At 38.9% G+C, this 20,924-nt stretch overlaps 2 protein-coding genes across 2 annotated transcripts in view; both read left to right on the top strand.

Annotated features, from left to right (window-relative positions):
* Positions 1-323: 323 nt before the first annotated feature.
* Positions 324-3,513, top strand: LOC134653018 (uncharacterized). Its single transcript, XM_063508297.1, has 2 exons — positions 324-485; positions 2,809-3,513. The coding sequence occupies exons 1-2, from the start codon at positions 438-440 to the stop codon at positions 3,511-3,513; spliced, it is 753 nt and encodes a 250-aa protein (XP_063364367.1). The 5' UTR covers positions 324-437.
* An 11,832-nt stretch (positions 3,514-15,345) lies between these two features.
* The window catches only part of LOC134652213 (uncharacterized), a 40,395-nt gene continuing 34,816 nt past the window's right edge, over positions 15,346-20,924 (top strand). Inside the window, exon 1 of the mRNA XM_063507412.1 lies at positions 15,346-15,553. The gene's annotated coding sequence lies outside the window, so the exon portion shown is untranslated. The remainder of the gene's footprint in view (positions 15,554-20,924) is intronic.

The raw sequence follows: 20,924 nt of genomic DNA, 5'->3' as shown, positions 1-20,924 counted from the left end.
ATGAACAACACAAATGGCTGTCTGGATGTCACAGTCAGAAATATTGTAGATCAGTGCCAATACACAAATAATAACATTTACTCAATTCGAAGCAATGAAATATTATCGATATCAAAGAGAAATCCCTGTTTGGACCGATGCGCGCCGCGGAAAACAGTCGCCGTCGAGTTCGCGGCCCGCGGGTCGCCCCACGAAACTTGGTGTTGAAAAGACTGTACGTAGTGACTCAGCTCTTTTCATCCAACATATGATGCCCGTGAACGATTTAAATACTAGTGACAATAGTGTATTGAATTAGCTGGAGTTTTTATTGAGCTAAGTGTGAGGTGTCGCGCAAAGTGGTCTCTGCGCGCTATGCTATGATATTGTAGCAGGCGCTTATGATGACCTCGCGCGGGGGCGCTCGCCGTTGCAAAGTTTGAGACGGTGCTGGCACGATGAATGGTAGATCTGATGCCTCCACCTCCACTGATGATGTTTTAAAGGTTTGTAATTGTTTGTAGGTATTATTCCATTCGCAGTTACTTTATTTTAACGTTTTCTAGGATTACAAAGATTTTTTTAAACGAATATGTCCCGGGGAATCTAGATAAGATTCTAGAGTATCTAGACGAATACATACTAGAGCCTGTGTATGGCAATGGATTAGAAATAATAAAAAGTATAGTACTTATTAAGTATAAGTAATTACAAAACAAAGAATAGGAGTACCTACCTATAAATTTGTTTACCACATTTGATCCGTTTAACTTAACTGATCGTTAGTTTAGTAAACTAATTTCATTGCGAGAAAGTCCATCAACGGCAAGGAACTGACTAGATTTTTTTAATTTTTATTTTATGAATTTTTAAATTTCAGAGATAGGTATAGGTCACTTGAAACAATCGTACACAGTGAAACTTTGCGATATCTCGGAAACTAGGCGTTACCAGTTAGTGCCGTCTGTCAAGCAAGGGCAGGCTCAGGGACCCTCAGCACCTCCCCAATAAGCGAGCGCGTCTCGGAGAAGGAGCAAGTTGCTACGAGCATTATTGTGAATTCGTGCGACAAAAGTATTTTTTTTTCATTTATGTTTCGTAATTTTTAGGGTTCCGTAGCCAAATGGCAAAAAACGAAACCCTTAGAATGGATTCGTCATGTCTGTCTGTCTGTCTGTCCGTAGTGTCCGTCCGTATGTCACAGCCACTTTTTTCGAAACTATAAGAACTATACTGTTGAAACTTGGTAAGTAGATGTATTCTGTGAACCACATTAAGATTTTCACACAAAAATAGAAAAAAACAATAAATTTTGGGTGTTCCCCATACTTAGAACTAAAACTCATTTTTTTCATCAAACCCATAGGTGTGGGGTATCTATGGATAGGTCTTCAAAAATGATATTGAGGTTTCTAATATAATTTTTTTCTCAACTGAATAGTTTGCGCGAGAGACACTTCCAAAGTGGTAATTTGTGTGTCCCCCCCCCCCCCTATAACTTATAAAAAAAAATATATGATGTACATTACCATGCAAACTTCCACCGAAAATTGGTTTAAACGAGATCTAGTAATGTAGTTTTTTTTTAATACGTCATAAATTACGGAACCCTTCATGGGCGAGTCCGACTCGCACTTGGCCGCTTTTTTACCAAGATATAGAATCGAGTTTGGCATTATTTAATGTTTTGTTATGTCCTATGTGTATTTAAGTTTATTTGGAGCTAAATATTTTTAAATTTCTTTCACTGGTGCAGTTTTTTTAATTGTTTTAAAAAACACTCCCTAGTCTCACAATGAAACATTTTTATGTAGTATACAATGAAACATGATGTTCACTGAACACCAGTACCAGTACACAATGAAACAAACTCATTATTTTTTTAAATAATTAAAGACTATGTGCGAAATTTGTTAAAGTAAAATGCCATGAAAATGGGTACTAATTTGTCTATCATATGACAAAATATAAGATATTTAACTTTAGAGACGGCTGAGATAGGATGGTTTATATGTTGAATGTTTCATCGATGGCAAGGTTAACGTCACATGTCTAACATTGAAACAGTAGTTTTATAACCACTATGTTGCAAGAAAGTGTATGATATAAAGCATGAAGATGCTCAAAACCCTCCCTGGTCCACCTAGTTGGCGATTATGCTCCGTGGACGTAAAAGGCGTACCTTTCTCGCAACATGCCATACGTGCCGCAGATCTTCGTTTCACAATTAAACTCAGGTGTGTGTACAATGAAACAAGTCTTACGCTTTTAGATATTTCAGCAATCTTATAATGATCCCATATGTCGGAAACCTTTTAAATAACCAATTTCAGCCTACCACTATTTTCTCCTTTCCTTTCTCATTAATCGATTGAAAGCATAATATGTGTATTCATATCACTTATTTATTATACCGTTTCAATGTTTATTAACGATGTTTCATGGTAGAGTATAATTATTACGTGTCTGTTTCACTGTTAAAATTAGAGTGTTTCATTGAAAACATGCACGAACTAAGTAGACAATGAAACAAAACTCATTTAAAAAAAAAGGTTTGTAATACAGAAACTGTTAAAGATATGTAGAAACCAAGAATGCCATACAATAGCCAACTAAATTATTTATCTTCATATAAAATATCTCACTAAATAACTTTAATAACACCAGAGATAGGAAGGCTTGAACTTTTAGTGTTTCATTGATCAACAAGTTACCCTAAATGATTATTTAGGTATTCATAAGTTTCTAGGTAATCAAATATATTTGTAACGAAAATTGCTTTATTTTCAAAACATCAGCATAATTATGAGGGCCTTCGTTTACTTGCAGGGCCGACCTCTGTGCCTGTTCTACTTCTCGCAGCCACTGGGCGTGGTGGCGGCCGAGCCGCCGCGAGCCGCGCCCTGCCCACCCTACCCGCCCTACCAGCCGTACCAGCCCTACCAGCCCTACCAGCCCTACTCGCCCTCCCCGACCTACCAATACTCCCCTCCTGGCCAAGCAAATATGGCGCCCGCGTGGGACTCGCTCTGGGCCCCAGCGTCACCGACACCGTCTGTATACGTGTCTGGATCTAGCGCTGAGCCGCGCCGCGATTTATCCTCTTCTCTCTTTTCAAACGAGACCTGGTTCCCATCAAGCGCGAGCACTCGAGACTGTCCGCGCCGTATGGTACCGTACCATACGTTACTACCACCGCTGCGTCTGCCAACGCCGCGCGCGCCGCCGCCGCCTGATGTTTGGCCGCTACGTGTTGTCCAACCCGAGCGCTTTTCACTACCTCCTATTGAGCTACCTGTGTGTGACCCTGAAGAGAACCAAGAGATAACTCCAGCCGTGGAATCGCTAGATCCTATAGAGAAGTGGGACGTGGTAGAGGAAGCGCCGAGTCTGTTATCGCGGCGGACGCCGGCGCGAGTGTTAAAACGTGCTCTCGGCGGCGGCGTGCAGAAGCCCCGGCGGCGTGCGCGCACCAGCGCTCTGCGGCGCAGCCTCACGCACCTTATACAGAGGAGTATCAAAGGTGAGTTGTAACCTTAAGGCCTATATAGGTATACGCTGTGTGCAGCCCTACTTTCTAACTATAGTCTAATGGTTATCTTCCGATATAATCTGACGCAGTATGTAGACGCAGCGCTTCAACCGGACCAGGGCCTAAATTCAAACCGAAATTTAAATGTTATCGCGGCGTTATCTTTAGGAAAACGCTTATAATATAACCGCAACGCTCATAAACTTTTGCATAATTAAGTATCTCTTGTGTGTCGTAAATTTTAAATTTTGCACACGCTGCTTCGTCGCGTGTACGTCAGATATATCGTTGTTTTAATGTTCGGTTACATTTTTACTGTCACGTTTTAAAGTCGTTGTTTTGATTTTGCATGTACGTGATGGTAAAAAACGGCCAAGATTGAGTCGGACACAAAGCACCGAAGGCATCACAGTAGGACCTTCAAATTGAGTTCCACCAGAGATGTGCGCGAGGATGCGTAGCGAGGGATGTATTTGTTAAGAACCAATATAAAATTGCCGACTAGAACTGCGGTGAGCGAGAATAACTAAGTAAATTAAGTGATTCTAATTGGTTCTTAACAAACATAAAAACTGTATCGTTTATTATAAATACAGATAAAACCTGGTCTAACTGTTGACGTGTGTATTATTTTGTATTACTATGTTCTTAAGGTATAATCTGGGGGTATTTTTAAGCCACATCTGATATAAGAAGGTTTTACATTTATTTTATTTTAGGGACTTTATGATTTCAATAAGGTCTAGCAAATATAATTTGGACAAGCCTATCGAGCTTAATTTGAGACTATTTCACCGATTCCTTGGTATACGATTTAAAGAAACAAAAGGTTAATATGCTGCCAAAATATGTCATCTAAGTGTCCTTTTCATGATTGCTCAATTAAACATCCACAGAATGAATATGGTGAATTTTAATTTTTACATGAAAACGACTTTTTATGCAACATTTTGGATTCCCGTCAATTTCTGACGCAAGCGAAAGGAGGGAAACAGCTAAAAGAAACTTTCATGGTGTTGAACCATGGCTAGAGCAGGTCGATAGAAACGCTCCATGATGGTAATATTGTATACCAAAGTCGGGGTTGTCGTAAGTAACATACCATGTTCTCTAAAAGGCCACCATGCACAGATCCAAAACTTTTTTTCCAACTAAAAGAAATGATTAGACTATGCCCAGATGTTTCGCTTTACGAATCATGTGTAATTGCTGTTTACATAGTAGGATTTTTTTGTGTAATATCTCGTCTTGTACGCAAACCGCAATTTTTTTTGTAGTATTTGTCCACAATCGTTGTTACTCGGGAGGATTAGGTAAATATTGTCCAAACCATATGCTTTACGTCGGTCTCCCAGGACGAAATGTTACTTATTATTAAAGCACTAATTAAACTATATGTGTAATATTTAAATAAAAATATAATACCAGAAAAAACGGCTAAGTAAAGTTGTATTTATAATAAACGATACAGTCCTTAACTCTTGCTACGCAATAACGCATCCTCGCACATCTCTGGTAGAAACGCAACCTTACCATATTTTTGCCTCGGACCTCGGTTTGCCCCAGTTTCCCTTATAGGTAAGAAATTACATACAGTCAGCAGCAGAATTTTCTAAGCGAGCGAGGTGTTAAAAATTAACTTGACATCTCCTTAAAGTCCAGTCAAAATCATTTTGAACACCTGATGGCCCGTTTAGTAACTTCTGCTGCTGACTGTATACATATTACAATTTGTATTTGTGCTACTATACCTACCCATCTGTATCATAATAATAATATAAACTCTCGATAAATTAAATTACCGAAATCTGTACCTAATAGAGTTCATACTTCATAAGGTTTCATGAAAATTTTTTATAAGCTTCAAGGGCGTGATAGTCACTGACGGTGACGTCATTGTATTGCCTGATGTGTAGGTAGGAATAAATTAACAGGCCAATTCGGACGTGCATCTGGCATCAAACCGATATTAGGTGGTGGATATAGATAGTATGTTGGGGGAACTAAAAGCAATAGATAATCGCAGATTCGACTGCGACAAACGTTCACTTCTAGTGGGAACAATTTTCGCGCTAAGTACCTACCTAATGCCCTGTAAATTACCTACAAAGTATATAAATAATAGGAAGTTTTGAGTTCCAAGTCTCCGGGACCGGGAGCACGCGGGTCCGCCCAGACGCTCCGCTGACCGACTCCACACAAAGGGACCCCGGGTTCTCAGGTTACTTGTGTGGCGTGTACAAACACACACACACGCACACACTTGCAGACGCACACATTGCGGATTCTTGCATAGGTAATGCGACCTAGCTGTTTGTAACAAATGGAACAAGACACTTTAAGACATCACATTCTCTGCAGCGGTTCCAACATGGCGTGAAAATTGTCACATATTTGACATAATGGAGCGCGAATAATAATATATGGGAGTATCTTTCAGAAAGTTAAGGAATTGGAACCGTTTATCAGCTGAATCACCTAGAAGGTCACCTGGTTCGAATCCGGCTCGCAGCATATAGAGATGCACAGGGTGTTGTAAAACCTATTGCATATGTGAGGTGTATGAGTGAAACAACCGTCTAGTTCGCAAGCTAATAGTTTATTACTGGTTAGGCAGTCGGCGCAACCGCCCTATAACTACGTATAGGTATATACTAATACACATCATCCCTTCACCACTATTTTAAAACTAAATTGATAGGTAACATCAGTATTTATAACTAAATATGTATACAACTAATTGATACCAGGGATCGGAACCGGTTTTTTGCAAAAACTTAGAAATAACCATATTTTTCGAATTATTTTATACTCGAAATGTAGGACTCAGTTGTGTTTTTAGGTTCCGACTTCGTATTATTAGATTGCCCAATTAGAAATGAAGTAATTAGCAAAGAACGAAAAAATACCGTTTCCGTTCCCATACAAATAATACCGGTATCCGATCCCTGATTGATACATCATATATTATTTTAACTAACTAGAGCTTATAATCTACTTTTTTTCTGGGGCGCAAATTATGTCGCATTGGGCACTCGTCTAAAACACTGCTCAGCTCTTTCGGTCACGTTTTCCTCCCGTTCAGTGGCGATATAATTGCATGAATTCTATAGTAATTTAAATTGTATTTTCTTTTCCTTATTTTCTCGTAATGCATGTTAATTATAAGATGTAATTATTTTTGAAAAGATGTGTCCCGCCGAGTTTGTTGCCGGTCCCATAATGGGATACCCTCCTCCAATTGAGGGGGGATTTAAATCTTCTCGGGGCAGAGGTGTAGGGTTGGAGCCGGTCTACCTAGCTTTATTTGACGTTCATAAGCGCATTGTAATTATGCCTACTTGAATAAACTATCTTTTATCTTATCTTATCTTATCTTATCTTGAACTCGAGCTCCTCTAATTCCTTTGGATGACCCAAGTTACGTAACAAGCGGTAGGTTTCGTCTGTCATGAGAGTGAACAAAAGGGCGCGCTTGTCCTCTTCATCCACAACTTTATTCACCACAAAAAATTGCTTTAATTTGCTGTGAAATATCTGCCATTCACCAGTTTTGTGATCGAAATTCGCTAAATTTCCAAAATAAGCCATTATTTTTTTTTTCACTTAGCGCGGGTACTTCATAATCCTCGTTCGACACCTTGGAGGATACAACTAAACGGAGTAGCCATTAACAGGCTTTCCCCTCTGTCGAAAATAGGCGGCCAACGGTCATACACAATGTATGGACTGACGTTTATCTGACATGGCTATTTTTACGTTACGCATACATTTGACGTTCCCCTCCCCCGCAAAAATCTGCAGACTGTTTTGTACAAAAAATTACAGACATGGCGTCTCCGTTTGATTATATCCTCCAAGTTCGACACTGAGGTGTATGAGTGAAACATTAACCGTCTAGTTCGCAAGCTAGTTTATTACTGGTTAGGCAGTCGGCGCAACCGCCCTATAACTACGTATAGGTATATACAAATACACATCAATATGCCAATAAAAAATTAAATGATGTTGAAAGGAAGTATTGTACCATTGATAAGGAAGCAATTACAGTGATGTTTGGAATTACCAAATTTTACAATTATGTCTACGGCCGGTTCTTTGAATTAGAAACAGATAATGCAGCACTGACGCGAATTTTTGGCCCAACTAAAAGTATTCCAAAAAAAACCGGCCAAGTGCGAGTCGGACTCGCGCACGCAGGGTTCCGCACCATCAACAAAAAATAGAGCAAAACAAGCAAAAAAAACGGTCACCCATCCAAGTACTGACCCCGCCCGACGTTGCTTAACTTCGGTCAAAAATCACGTTTGTTGTATGGGAGCCCCACTTAAATATTTATTTTATTCTGTTTTTAGTATTTGTTGTTATAGCGGCAACAGAAATACATCATCTGTGAAAATTTCAACTGTCTAGCTAATATCACGGTTCGTGAGATACAGCCTGGTGACAGACGGACGGACGGACGGACGGACGGACGAACGGACGGACGGACGGACAGCGGAGTCTTAGTAATAGGGTCCCGTTTTTACCCTTTGGGTACGGAACCCTAAAAATGGCTGCCAAACGATTGCAACATTATGCAATATTTTTATCAGCGTTTAATTACAAAATAAGGCATATTAAAACCAGTATTAATCCTGCTGATTTTCTCTCAAGGTCGGTGACTGAACTCGACAATAAAAATAATGATATAAGCATTCATTCTGTATTTTTGAGTTTCAAAAAAAAATTTTTGAGTTTCAGTTCGAAGTATGGGGAACCCCAAAAATTTATTGTTTTTTTTCTATTTTTGTGTGAAAATCTTAATGCGGTTCACAGAATACATCTACTTACTAAGTTTCAACAGTATATAGTTCTTATAGTTTCGGAGAAAAGTGGCTGTGACATACGGACGGACAGACAGACGGACAGACGGACAGACAGACAGACAGACATGACGAATCTATAAGGGTTCCGTTTTTTGCCATTTGGCTACGGAACCCTAAAAAGACGCGGTATTGTCGAAATTAATGTATTTAACAGATGGTTGGCCAGAAAAAAAGGAGTTAGATAAAGAAGTTTTACCATTCTATAACAGAAGGAATGAATTAACGATGGACAGGGGTTGCTTATTTTGGGGATATCGAATATTAATACCCCACGCTATTCGTGAATCGGTTTTACTTGAATTGCATAAAAGTCATTTTGGAATCATTAGAATGAAAGAAATAGCGCGTTCATACTTTTGGTGGCCTAAGCTTGACTCCGAAATAGAAAATATTACAAAAAAATTTATGATTTGTTTGCAAAACAGTAAAACGCCATCAAAAACACAGAAACCGTGGCCTGTTGCTCCTTCAGCGTGGTACAGGATACATGCTGATTTTCTGGGACCACTTTATAATAAAATGTTTCTGGTCATAGTAGACAGTTATTCGAAATGGCCAGAAATATATGAGATGTCCAATATTACTAGTTCTTGCACTATAGATGTCTTTGAAAGTGTATTCACTCGGTTTGGATATCCAATGCACTTGGTAACAGACAATGGTCCTACTTTTACCAGTCTAGAATTTAAAGACTTCTGCATCTCTAAACACATGAAGCATACGTTTTCACCGCCGCGCCCTCCTCCTCTGTCAGAAGTAGTGCAGGAGAGAGTGGAAAAAAGGGACCAAGGGAAAAGAGATGTCAGTTTTGAAATAGGTCAGAAAGTAATGGTAAGAGACTACAGAAAGGATCGACAGCAGGCCATGGGTTCAAGGATTAGTTATAGAAGAGTCAATACCAGGAACCACCTACCTGGTAGATGTAGAAGGGTTAAAGTAGAAGCGCCACATTAATCAGATGTTAAGTTGTGCTGATGAACTAGAAGAGTTATGTTAGTTTAAGTTTCTTTAAGTAAGGATATATTTTTAAGTCAGACTACGCCGACTGTCATTGTAACCGAACTGTAAAACAAGTATGTTGAATAAAATAGTTATTTGTACAACAAGAGATCAAAGTTTGATATTTCTTCGAGTGCTTATTTTGAGTCCCGTGCAAGCGAAAGATTTTATAATAGATTCACGAGCGCAGCGAGTGAATCTAATTTAGAATCTTGAGCGTAGTAAGGGACTCAAAAGCGCACGAGATGTAAATAACTTTGATCTCGTGTAGTACACAACATTTTTCACCTCAGCAGTGAGAACATATTAGAGAATAGGGCTTCTAATACCGGGATCCTGGTATTTCGGGATCCCGGGATCCCGTCTTTTTAAACGCATTTTTCAATACCGGTATTTTGAAAGGCAATACCGGGATCCCGGTATTTTAAAAATGAGGGAAATGCGCAGTATAAACCCTTTAAACCCATTATATTCGGCTGTATCAAAAAGCTTACTAAACTTCAGACGCATCTAGAGTTAGACCAAGAAAAGTCTGCAACGATTTTGATAGCACGCGCAGTGCAAGTGTTATATTAAACGTCAAACGTCAAACTTCTATGAAATGATGACGTACAAATAACACTTGCACTGCATACTGCGTAATTGCGTATGCTATCAAAATCGTTGCAGACTTTACTTGGTCTAACTCTAACTGGTCTCTAGCCCGCATTTTATTATTGAAACAAGATCGTTGCCTAATGCGTCAGATAAATATTTGGTGGTTGGTGGTGGATGAATCCTGAAGTTATGTGAGTGATGAATATGATGATAGTGACATTAACATGAACATAATTAGTTGTTATAATTTTACCAAAAAATAAAACGAAAGAGCAAGGATAACTGTAATAATGACAAACCAATTTTGACGGAAATTTTAAAAAATGTTGTCTGGTTGGTTAAGTTGGACTACAAATGTGACTGGTGAGGTGAAGTCAACAAATTGGATAAAATTATTGCCAACCTTGAGTGTGAAATAAAATTATTGCAGATGGCGACATGGATTGTTTATTGTTGTAATAGCTTTTAGGATATATCTGGTATTCCAGTGAGCCTTTTTAATTCCCCTTTTTTAATAAAACTATATATTTTTAAGCGATTCATATCCAATACCGGGATCCCGGGATCCCGGTATTGATGAAGACAGTTTCGGTATTAATACCGGTATTGTGAGAAGTCCGGTATTTGGAAGCCCTATTAGAGAACCCGAAAAATGTATTCCTTCTTCATCACTTACCTCTATTCACTCATGTTTTCTTAAGATATACCAACAATTAAATTTTCACCTCAGCAGCTCGAGCAAAATGCGATTTTGCTCACTGTTTTTAAGTAGCAAAGTACCCTTGTTCGAGCTGCTGAGGTGAAAAGCTAATTAATTAATTTAGACTCTTTATTTCAATATATAATCATTTCGAATTAATGTTTGCTTTTCGGTTTTTTACAAATTTACCTACGTAAAAATCCACCAGGTTCGTAAATTTAAGAGCGTACGTCTGAGATAGTCGAGACTAAATAAATTCATGATACATTGAACAATCTAGACATTCCAGACGTAGACAAATAGCCTGTACCCCTAATGTTATTGGTGGTAGAGCCGCATATAAAGTAGAGCCTCCTTCGAGCGTCGGCGCCGCCGCGGCGTCTCGGGCAGCTATTACGTAGATTGCGTCTCATCTCATCCGAGTCAATTTATTACTTTTACTGTAATGCGTAGGTTGTATCGTATATATAATAAAATATTAATCATATATCATACCTATATCATCATGTAAATATGTCGAATGCAGTATATGATGTACGGAGCACATCTAGGCGAATTTATTCAAGTGTACACACTTTTTCTCGAACTCTTTCGAACCTAATACATAATAGGAAATAAAGTGGCCCACCTTATAGTTTTCGTTCCCGTTTTTCATAGACTTTGCATGACGGTAACGGAATGGATCGAACAAAAAATGTAAGTATGGAAATTTATAGACACTTTTTCTCCTGTGTGGATCGAAACAGGTCGTGATTATAAGTAGAATTAACACAAACATTCCCAAATTAATAACAAAGTTTAGTTCATTCTGTGTTCAACTATGCCCACCCGAACCGAAGGGTCCAATTCAAACGGAATTCCTTGCTAGTAGCCGGTTATACAATAGAGTCAAAGGCAATCCCTTCCATCACCTGTCTGCCGGGAGTTGCGTGCATGAGGGTCACGAGGGTCACAGCTATATTTAACACCAACCGAACCCGCTAGCTGTTCTATTCCGGACTGTGGCATTCCATGCTTGTGGTTTTAACGTATCATTCAGACCAGACTTAACTAGCGATGATGTTGAGTAGTAATCCTGATGATTCATTTAAGAAACACATGAAAAGATGAAAGTTTGTTGTTGAAACGAGGCGCCAGAGTCGCGGCGTGGCGTAATCCTATTTATGTTTAAATAGGATCACAGACCACTCGTATTCATTCTAAATCGTATTTCGTCGGCCTAAATCGCATAGGTACCTCGTAACTCCATTTTTTTTTTCAATCATGTTTTGATATTTTTAGATAGTACTATTCTGAATGCATCTAACGGCAAAACTCTTAAATACCAAAAATAAACCGTTTACTTTTAAAAAGCAAAATAGAAAACCTCGCAACTCCCGACCGCCATTTTGTAAAAGGAATACCTCGTATCTCCCCCCCGCCACTCCCTTCAGTACAGTTTGCGATGGCGTTGTCAGTGCACGTCAGTTTTGCGTAAAGAGGCTTTTCTGTTTAAAGTTTAATAAAATAATATATTTTTTGATCCACAATTACCTTGTTCAGATCAAAAGATTATCCTCTATTTTCAAGGATTTTTATAGCAAAACTTTTTAACACCCGATTAACTTTCTAAAAATTTCAAAAAAAACTCGTAACTCCAAATTTTCCATGTTCAGGCGATTTAAACAAATTTGGTTTTAACAATCTGACGGCTAAATTTAACTTAACTTATGTAAAAAAAAACTAAGCAAGTCTTCATGCAAAATTTTTGGTAAGTAATTAAGTTTTTTGTGCCTCCTGTAAAATTTGGTCAGATTAAGTTACGAGGTTTGCGATTTAGGCCGACGATTTATTTTATTTTCAATTTGCTTAGGTACCTATTAACCTACGAATATAATTTCTCATGCAATTTTCTTACGCTAGGCCAAGGTTCTTTTAAACCCCACGAACCCTCGGAATATTAAGTTTCCCAGACAATCGCAAAAACCTCTTTTTCAAGCATATTTTTTTCGAGACTTATTTTAACGCGCAACTTTCAGGCAGTCAATGTCTTGTCGGGAATTCTTTGTTACAAACACTGCCGAACCCTTGAGAGTTCGCGGACACCGTTGTGAGAAACCTATAACGAAATACATAGCAGTATGTTATATTATAACGTGTCCGAGATTCTTACCATTAAAATACATCAGTTACATCTGACTAATTAATACAGATTGAGCTCCGATCAATTAAACCGACATCCGATCTGCCACCAGCCGACGGCCCTGCGCCTGCGGCTGCAGTATCCGCTTCCGTCTTCAATTGTAATTACAGCCAGATCACGAGATCGAATTATCGCTAATTTCTCTATCACGTTTCGTGCCGATCGGGCAATAATGAATAATGATTGGAGATTGATGAAAAAGTCGCCCTTGAAATTGAATATGCGTATATTACTCGTACGTACCTACATTTAAGTAGTAAATGAGACCCTTGATTACTCAAAGCTCTCCTCATGTGCTTGTCGCAGTCGGATCGTATAATCCGCCGTATTACATTACGGCTAGCCTTTTTACAAAACAGGGGCATTTTGAAATGCGGCGGTTCTACGATTAGCCGGATTGAATGCGGCTGAATGAAAATCCGCCGGAATGTATTCGGCGCCATACGTTCTTCAACACGGCTAGCCGTAATGTAATACAGCGAGTCATTAGCCGCCGCTTTGACAGTTTTTAGTTCCCATTTTTAGGGTTCCGTAGCCAAATGGCAAAAAACGGAACCCTTATAGATTCGTCATGTCTGTCTGTCTGTCCGTCTGTCTGTCCGTCCGTATGTCACAGCCACTTTTCTCCGAAACTATAAGAACTATACTGTTGAAACTTGGTAAGTAGATGTATTCTGTGAACCGCATTAAGATTTTCACACAAAAATAGAAAAAAAACAATAAATTTTTGCGGTTCCCCATACTTCGAACTGAAACTCAAAAATTTTTTTTTCATCAAACCCATACGTGTGGGGTATCTATGGATAGGTCTTCAAAAATGATATTGAGGTTTCTAATATTATTTTTTTCTAAACTGAATAGTTTGCGCGAGAGACACTTCCAAAGTGGTAAAATGTGTGTCCCCCCCCCTGTAACTTCTAAAATAAGAGAATGATAAAACTAAAAAAAATATATGATGTACATTACCATGTAAACTTCCACCGAAAATTGGTTTGAACGAGATCTAGTAAGTAGTTTTTTTTATACGTCATAAATCGCCTAAATACGGAACCCTTCATGGGCGAGTCCGACTCGCACTTGGCCGCTTTTTAACACTCGTGGCGCTGCCTGACATAACAACAACAAACTATGAAAAACGCTGGGGTGTCCATCAAATCTGGAGTTCGTCGGACTGTTTCTTTTCAAAAAACATTTCCTTCGCAACATAACTAGACGGAGCCCCGCTTCGCGGGGCTCCTATTTCTGAGCGGTTTGCCCTTCGGGCATCTGAAGCTACCTAACGCACCTAACCTACCTACCTATTGGTTTAGTGAGACGTCCGTGAAAACATTACACTTTGGGGAAAAAAGCGTAGGTAGGTAAGTATATAGGTTAGGTTCGTTAGGTAGCTTCAGAGCGGGGCTCCGTCTATTTAAGTTGTGAAGGAAATGTTTTGGAAAAGAAACACATGTAGTGCGGTGGGAACATGGTAAAAATAAATTAAATTGCAAACATTGTCAAACTCCGGTTACGTAGGCGACCGAAAGAACTGGTCACTCTACAATCTAAATAGTAGATACGATGCGGCTAAACGTAGGCCGCCTTATTGAAGAACGTATCGCAATGACAATCCGGCTAATCGTCGAACCGCCGAATTTCAAAACGCCCCTGTTTTGTAAAACGGCTAGCCGTAATGTAATACGGCGGATTATACGATCTGACTACGACATGCTCATTATGTTTGGCTCCGCGTTGAATAATGTAGAGTGAGCTCCTAGAATGCCGTCTATTCATAAATATTTTACGAGTATACTTACTCGTACTCCTCTGCATATCAAATTAACTCTAATGTAATTTGCCTCATAATTCGAAACAACTTTTATTTTTATTTGAGCACCTATAACATAACGCATGGGTGCCAAGGCAAACACGCATGCCGATGACAAATAGTTACCAACGGACCACGGTAACCGATTCACGGCGGACTATTACACGTCTGCAACTCTAGAAGTGTGACATGCGCGTTGTGATTCTTATGCCCTCCGTTTACGACGAACCATTGTAGTCCCTCGAGAAAACCTTGGCAGGGAATTCCTGCAGTATATACAAATAATCGTGTCAGATTAGCGGTCCTAATATATGCGACCAAGTATAGAATCTGCCGCCGTGATGTCTGCTAATAACAGAACACACAGTCGTCGGTGACCCAAAGATAAAGTTGCTAAACTTTCGCGGAAAAAATGTAGATCGCGACCCTAATGTGTCATCCCATGGCGACCCGCAGCTCCGCGCGAAGGCCGACGGCGAGACGGCCCTAATCATTCACAAATTTACACTTCTGTCTGGGAGCAGGTCTAGTGTTACTTGACCTGAATGACCTATGCATCGGAGAAAATTATACTGGTCCACCTCGAAGTGGTCGGCAAGCCTTGTTGTTGTCAATAGCATGTGTTGTGTGGCAGCAGTCAGTCAGTCCCCGCCGGCCGCCGATCGCGCCGCACGTACCCAGTTAGAGCTCTACTCGGGCTGAACTGGCGTCAAATTCATGCAAATACACTGCATTAGTGTTTCTCTGAATTAGCGCGTTCTGGAATAGTTCCAAGTTGTGTGAAGATTCCGTGGTAAAGTGCCGGCGGGATTTAGTCGACAGTTTGACGCGGATTTACTTCCTGTATCCGAAAAATCAGTGAAGTTGCCGGTGCCTGCAGAGATAGTAGGTGGGTCTTGGTGGATAGCCTCAGGTTTTGATAAGTAACTTGTAGAAAGAAGGGTTTATATTGTTACGCCCGGAAAAGCTATTGATTTTTCACAACGCCACCAGCAATGGTGCTGGTATATGGTTTTAGGGTGCGCGCTGAAACACACAAAAGAAAAACAAACAGTTCTGTGTGCTGAAACTGCTGAAAGAGTAGGTATAGATAGATAGATAGATTTTTATTGGTATTAATCATACACTGTCAGTTACATATTTAACAATAATTCGTTACAAATGATAATTAATAGATTTAGATTCATATGTCAAAAAAAAGTACAAAGCTGTAAATTAAATAATGTCAACAATTCCATAATTTAACTTCATATATTAGATTATTAGGTACTATTCTGTTCAGGGCATCAGTCAAGCATACTCAAGCAGTCATTATTAAACTCTGATAATCGGTTATTGAGTGCTTGATTGCTGAAACACGTGACCGAACGTTAATTAACGAGCATTTAAGTTAGGTATTATAAAAATTCCTTTTTGCTGACATTCGTATCGACAGTAATTAGGATTTAGGTAATGTCACACATTTTTTTGCGTGTTGTTACAAATTTGACGTTACATTACCTACCAAATTTTTACGTACAATTTCAATATTACACGTTACAGTAGAATTTCAATATTAACCCGAAATTAAATTAATCAACCAGCATTTACATAAATGTAAGGCGATTTTTGTATTGTAATGTTTTCCCTGGTATTACCATATCACCTTGTAAATAGGTACGAATAGGTATAAAGGTATGTAGAACGCCGTTTTTGTAAGTAGAAGGCTGCTTTGTTAGCAAGGGTGGAAATGAAATAGAAAATCGTGTTTAGCTGTATTCAAATATTTCCTTCCCAATGTCCAGAGTAAAAGCCTGGTTTCCGTTCGTTGGCTTTCACAAATTATAAGAAGGCGAAGATTGTCAGAGTGACAAAAATTGAGATATCTATACTGGTTTTGATTTACAACTTTCTCGTTAGGCGGAGTCACTCTCCTACGTGCTCTGTTTAATATTGTTACTCCTCCCATCATTAAGGATGATGTATATAACGATCCGGGTCTAGGTCGAGGCGTCCAACACTTCAGTTATCTATAGAAAACATCACGTGATTACCGATCACCGTCATAGAAAACGAAGTTTCGAAAGCATCGGCCCGGATCCGTACCGTTCTAGCGTGAGTCATCCTTTATCCTATTCGATGGGTAAAAGTATACTTGTACATAAAATATATATGTCACCGTAAAATTGTAAACACTCGTCATATTATAATCTCGCTAGTTACATTATAAACTGACGGTAGGGAGATTATAATCTAACCTAACCTACGTTAGATTATAAACTAACGGGTTCACAATCTTACGGTGTCATATACATACCTAAGTTACCAACTTACCACTGTACGCTCCAGGCCTTCCATGGAAAGTCGGCATTGATGTAAGTAAATATTTTACGTCACCTAGGCCCGTATGTGGGATCTCACTTCCTGGCCAAGGCAAGACGTAAAACTTTAGACAAACCGCGGGCGGTAATTCGTAAAGCCCCAGATCGCATATTTATGGCACCCTCACCTTCGGTTCGGGCCACAAACACCTGCGATCTGGAGCATTTACGAATTCACCTCCCTAATGTAATGTACTCCACCCACGGATAAAAAACCCATATTCGGAAGGCTATGCCAGGATTGTCCCATGGAAAACATACACTCGGTGACTGGAAAGGGTATAGAAACCACGGGTAGTTTAATTTAGCAAATTTCAAATCAAAGAGAAATATAAGTTAACTTTCGGAACTTATCTTTGACAAATCTTCTGACAGTAACTTTCAGATAGCCGCCCGCTAAATTGACCTTCGCCTTAAAAGTGCGACCACACCGCTGCATAAAAAAAATGTTATAAACGGCACGGAATCGCAGTGACGCACCGTAAGCGTACCGTTTTTATCTCATGCCCTCCACACTGCTGCTTAAATAAAACACGCCGACGATGCGTAATCGCAGTGAGGCATCGTAAATGTCATGATTTTATCGCATGCCATCCTAGTAAAATTGTAAAGTTTACGGAACGTCACTGCGGTTCTGCACCGTCAGACAGCGTATTTTGAATGGCACGTAAAAAAAACGGTACTTACGGTTACGATGCGTCACTGCGATTCCGTACCGTAACCGTTTCTGAAGCAGCGGTGTGGTCGCACCCCTACTTGTTGTTATCGAAGAGTGCGATATAACGGAAAAAACGCTCTCTCATCTGCTAAAAATTTCCTGCGTGGACGTAACGTAAGTGCCGATAAGCTAATGGAAGATATTAATGTAATACTGGTAGGTAATGGAAGTTATTAATGGTGGTAATGGATGGAGCATATCAGCCGCGGGATTACGGTGATACAGTATTGCATTGGTAACTTAATGAATTAAATAAATACTTGATTTCAGATTCTCACTACCTCAAATCTGAATATCTTCCGATAAATAAAAACAAAAAAGCGGCCAAGTGCGAGTCGGACTCGCCCATGAAGGGTTCCGTATTAGGGGATTTATGACGTATGAAAAAAAACTACTTACTAGATCTCGTTCAAACCAATTTTCGGTGGAAGTTTGCATGGTAATGTACATCATATATTTTTTTTAGTTTTATCATTCTCTTATTTTAGAAGTTACAGGGGCGGGGGGGGGGGGGGACACATTTTACCACTTTGGAAGTGTCTCTCGCGCAAACTATTCAGTTTAGAAAAAAATGATATTAGAAACCTCAATATCATTTTTGAAGACCTATCCATAGATACCGAAAACACGAATGGGTTTGATGAAAAAAAAATTTTTTTTAGTTTCAGTTCTAAGTATGGGGAACCCCCAAAATTTATTGTTTTTTTTTCTATTTTTGTGTGAAAATCTTAATGCGGTTCACAGAATACATCTACTTACCAAGTTTCAACAGTATAGTTCTTATAGTTTCGGAAAAAAGTGGCTGTGACATACGGACGGACAAACGGACAGACAGACAGACAGACATGACGAATCCATAAAGGTTCCGTTTTTTGCCATTTGGCTACGGAACCCTAAAAACTGATTGTTGTGGTCATCCCCACCTTTCACCAACAATACATAAAAAACATAGAAACTTAAAAGGCTTCGTCACAGTTCAAAATGTATGAGATATCTACATTAATTCGCACATCGGAGACATTAAGTTTGAATGTACAGTACAGGCGCCACAGGTAGTTTAAGTAAGATTTTTTCACATCTAGAGACGCGGTAGCGTGTCCAGCCAAGTTCAAAGAAAAAGGAACTGGCGACGCAGCAACCGTGTGTAATATTACACGAACCATTTCGAGCTACTTTTGACCCCTTCACAACTTGAAACCTACTTAACCTACACAAATGAAATTTGGCACATGTATTCAAGCCTCTTAGCTTGTCCAAAATACAAAATTTCATAAACGTAGCTCAAACAGTTATTGATAAATTAACGTTTAAAAACCGGCATTTTTGTGACTGACTGACATATAGATCAAAAACCTAACCCACTTCCAGATGACCTAGAAACTTGAAATTTGGCATCAAGGTAGACTATTAGGTGTATATAGAGGGAAAAATCTGAAAACTGGAAATTATTGATATTTCGATGGAAAAATAATAATTAATACTTATAGACCAAAAACCTAACCCACTTCTAGATCACTTAGAAACTTGATATTTGGCATGAAGGTAGACTATTAGGTGTATATAGAGGGAAAAATCTGAAAACTGGTAATTATGGATATTTCGATGGAAAAAAATTAATTAATACTTATAGACCAAAAACCTAACCCACTTCTAGATCACTTAGAAACTTGATATTTGGTATGAAGGTAGACTATGAGGTGTATATAAAGGGAAAAATCTGAAAACTGGAAATTATTGATATTTTGATGGAAAAAAAATAATACTTATAGACCAAAAACCTAACCCACTTCTAGATGACTTAGAAACTTGATATTTGGCATCAAGGTAGATTATTAGGTGTATATTGAGGGAAAAATCTGAAAACTGGAAATTATTGATATTTCGATGAAAAAAATAATAATTAACACTTATAGACCAAAAACCTAACCCACTTCTAGATCACTTAGAAACTTGGTATTTGGCATGAAGGTAGACTATTAGGTGTGTATAGAGGCAAAAATCTGAAAACTGGAAATTATTGATATTTCGATGGAAAAAAATTAATTAATACTTATAGACCAAAAACCTAACCCACTTCTAGATGACCTAGAAACTTGATATTTAGCACCAAGGTTGACTATTAGGTGTTTATAGAGGGAAAAATCTGAAAACTGGAAATTATTGATATTTTTGAAGTAGTAATTATTTTTTTCCATCAAAAATATCAATAATTTCCAGTTTCTAAGTTGGTCTCACTTAGAAACTTGATATTTGGCGTATACAAAAGAAAAAATCGGAAAACTGAAACTTTTTGACAATTGACCGCGCGTTAGCGAGGGTCTCCTTTTCAGCTTAGGCAAACTGCTTTCATGATGTATACCTACTATAGTAATTTCTGTACAAAAAGTAATGATATCCAAACAAAAACATACATGTGAAATGAGAGCCAAGTTCAATATTAAGAATGTGTCGTTGTTGACTCGCCGACAAAAGAATTGAGATCTATATGGGTGCCAAGTTCTGTGTTGTGTAGAAAATCCTGAAATTATAAAGGATTTGTCTTGGCTAGGTTTCACGTCTAGGCTACTGTTCGGTACTTTTGTATATGTACGCACAAATACTACGTATTTTCGTTCATTATTTTCAAATCGATTAATACTTAATCGACTAGCATATTCCAAACGGGATAAGCCTAAAACGGAACGCTTTTCAAAAAGCGCGCAACACTGAAAGCTTGAGTGTTGCCATACTCTTCTCAACGATCTCAAAATCGAAACGCGCCGTATCTGCTCGCTCCGTCGAAAGCTTGAGCTTTTAAACCCAAAATCAAACCTACAAGTGTCCAGCACAAATAGAAGTCGTCTGCCGACGCCAGCCTATGAGATTTATACATTTCATCATCGAAGGAACCAGACCAGGGGCCCCTAAGGAAACAGCATACCAGATTCCAGGTCAGTCCCCACGGTCTATGCTAGTCAATTTACCCAACATAATTGTGTTCGAGCCGGATATTACTATCTGGTATCGGTTTATATGCGTATTATTTGTGCTGTACCAAAGTAATTTCAAGTAAATTCCTATTCCTTTGTTCGTAAGTTAGCGAGAACCTACCTCCGCTTACAATTATAAATATCGAGTTTCCGACTACGTCGTGCAATATTTCTCAAAAATACTGATACGTACAGTTAGATCTCAACGAGATC

Source organism: Cydia amplana, chromosome 1 (genome assembly GCF_948474715.1).
Source record: "Cydia amplana chromosome 1, ilCydAmpl1.1, whole genome shotgun sequence".
Classification (NCBI taxonomy): Eukaryota; Metazoa; Arthropoda; class Insecta; order Lepidoptera; family Tortricidae; genus Cydia; species Cydia amplana.
Note: the sequence above shows the minus strand (reverse complement) of the source record. Positions and strands in the feature narration are given on the sequence as shown.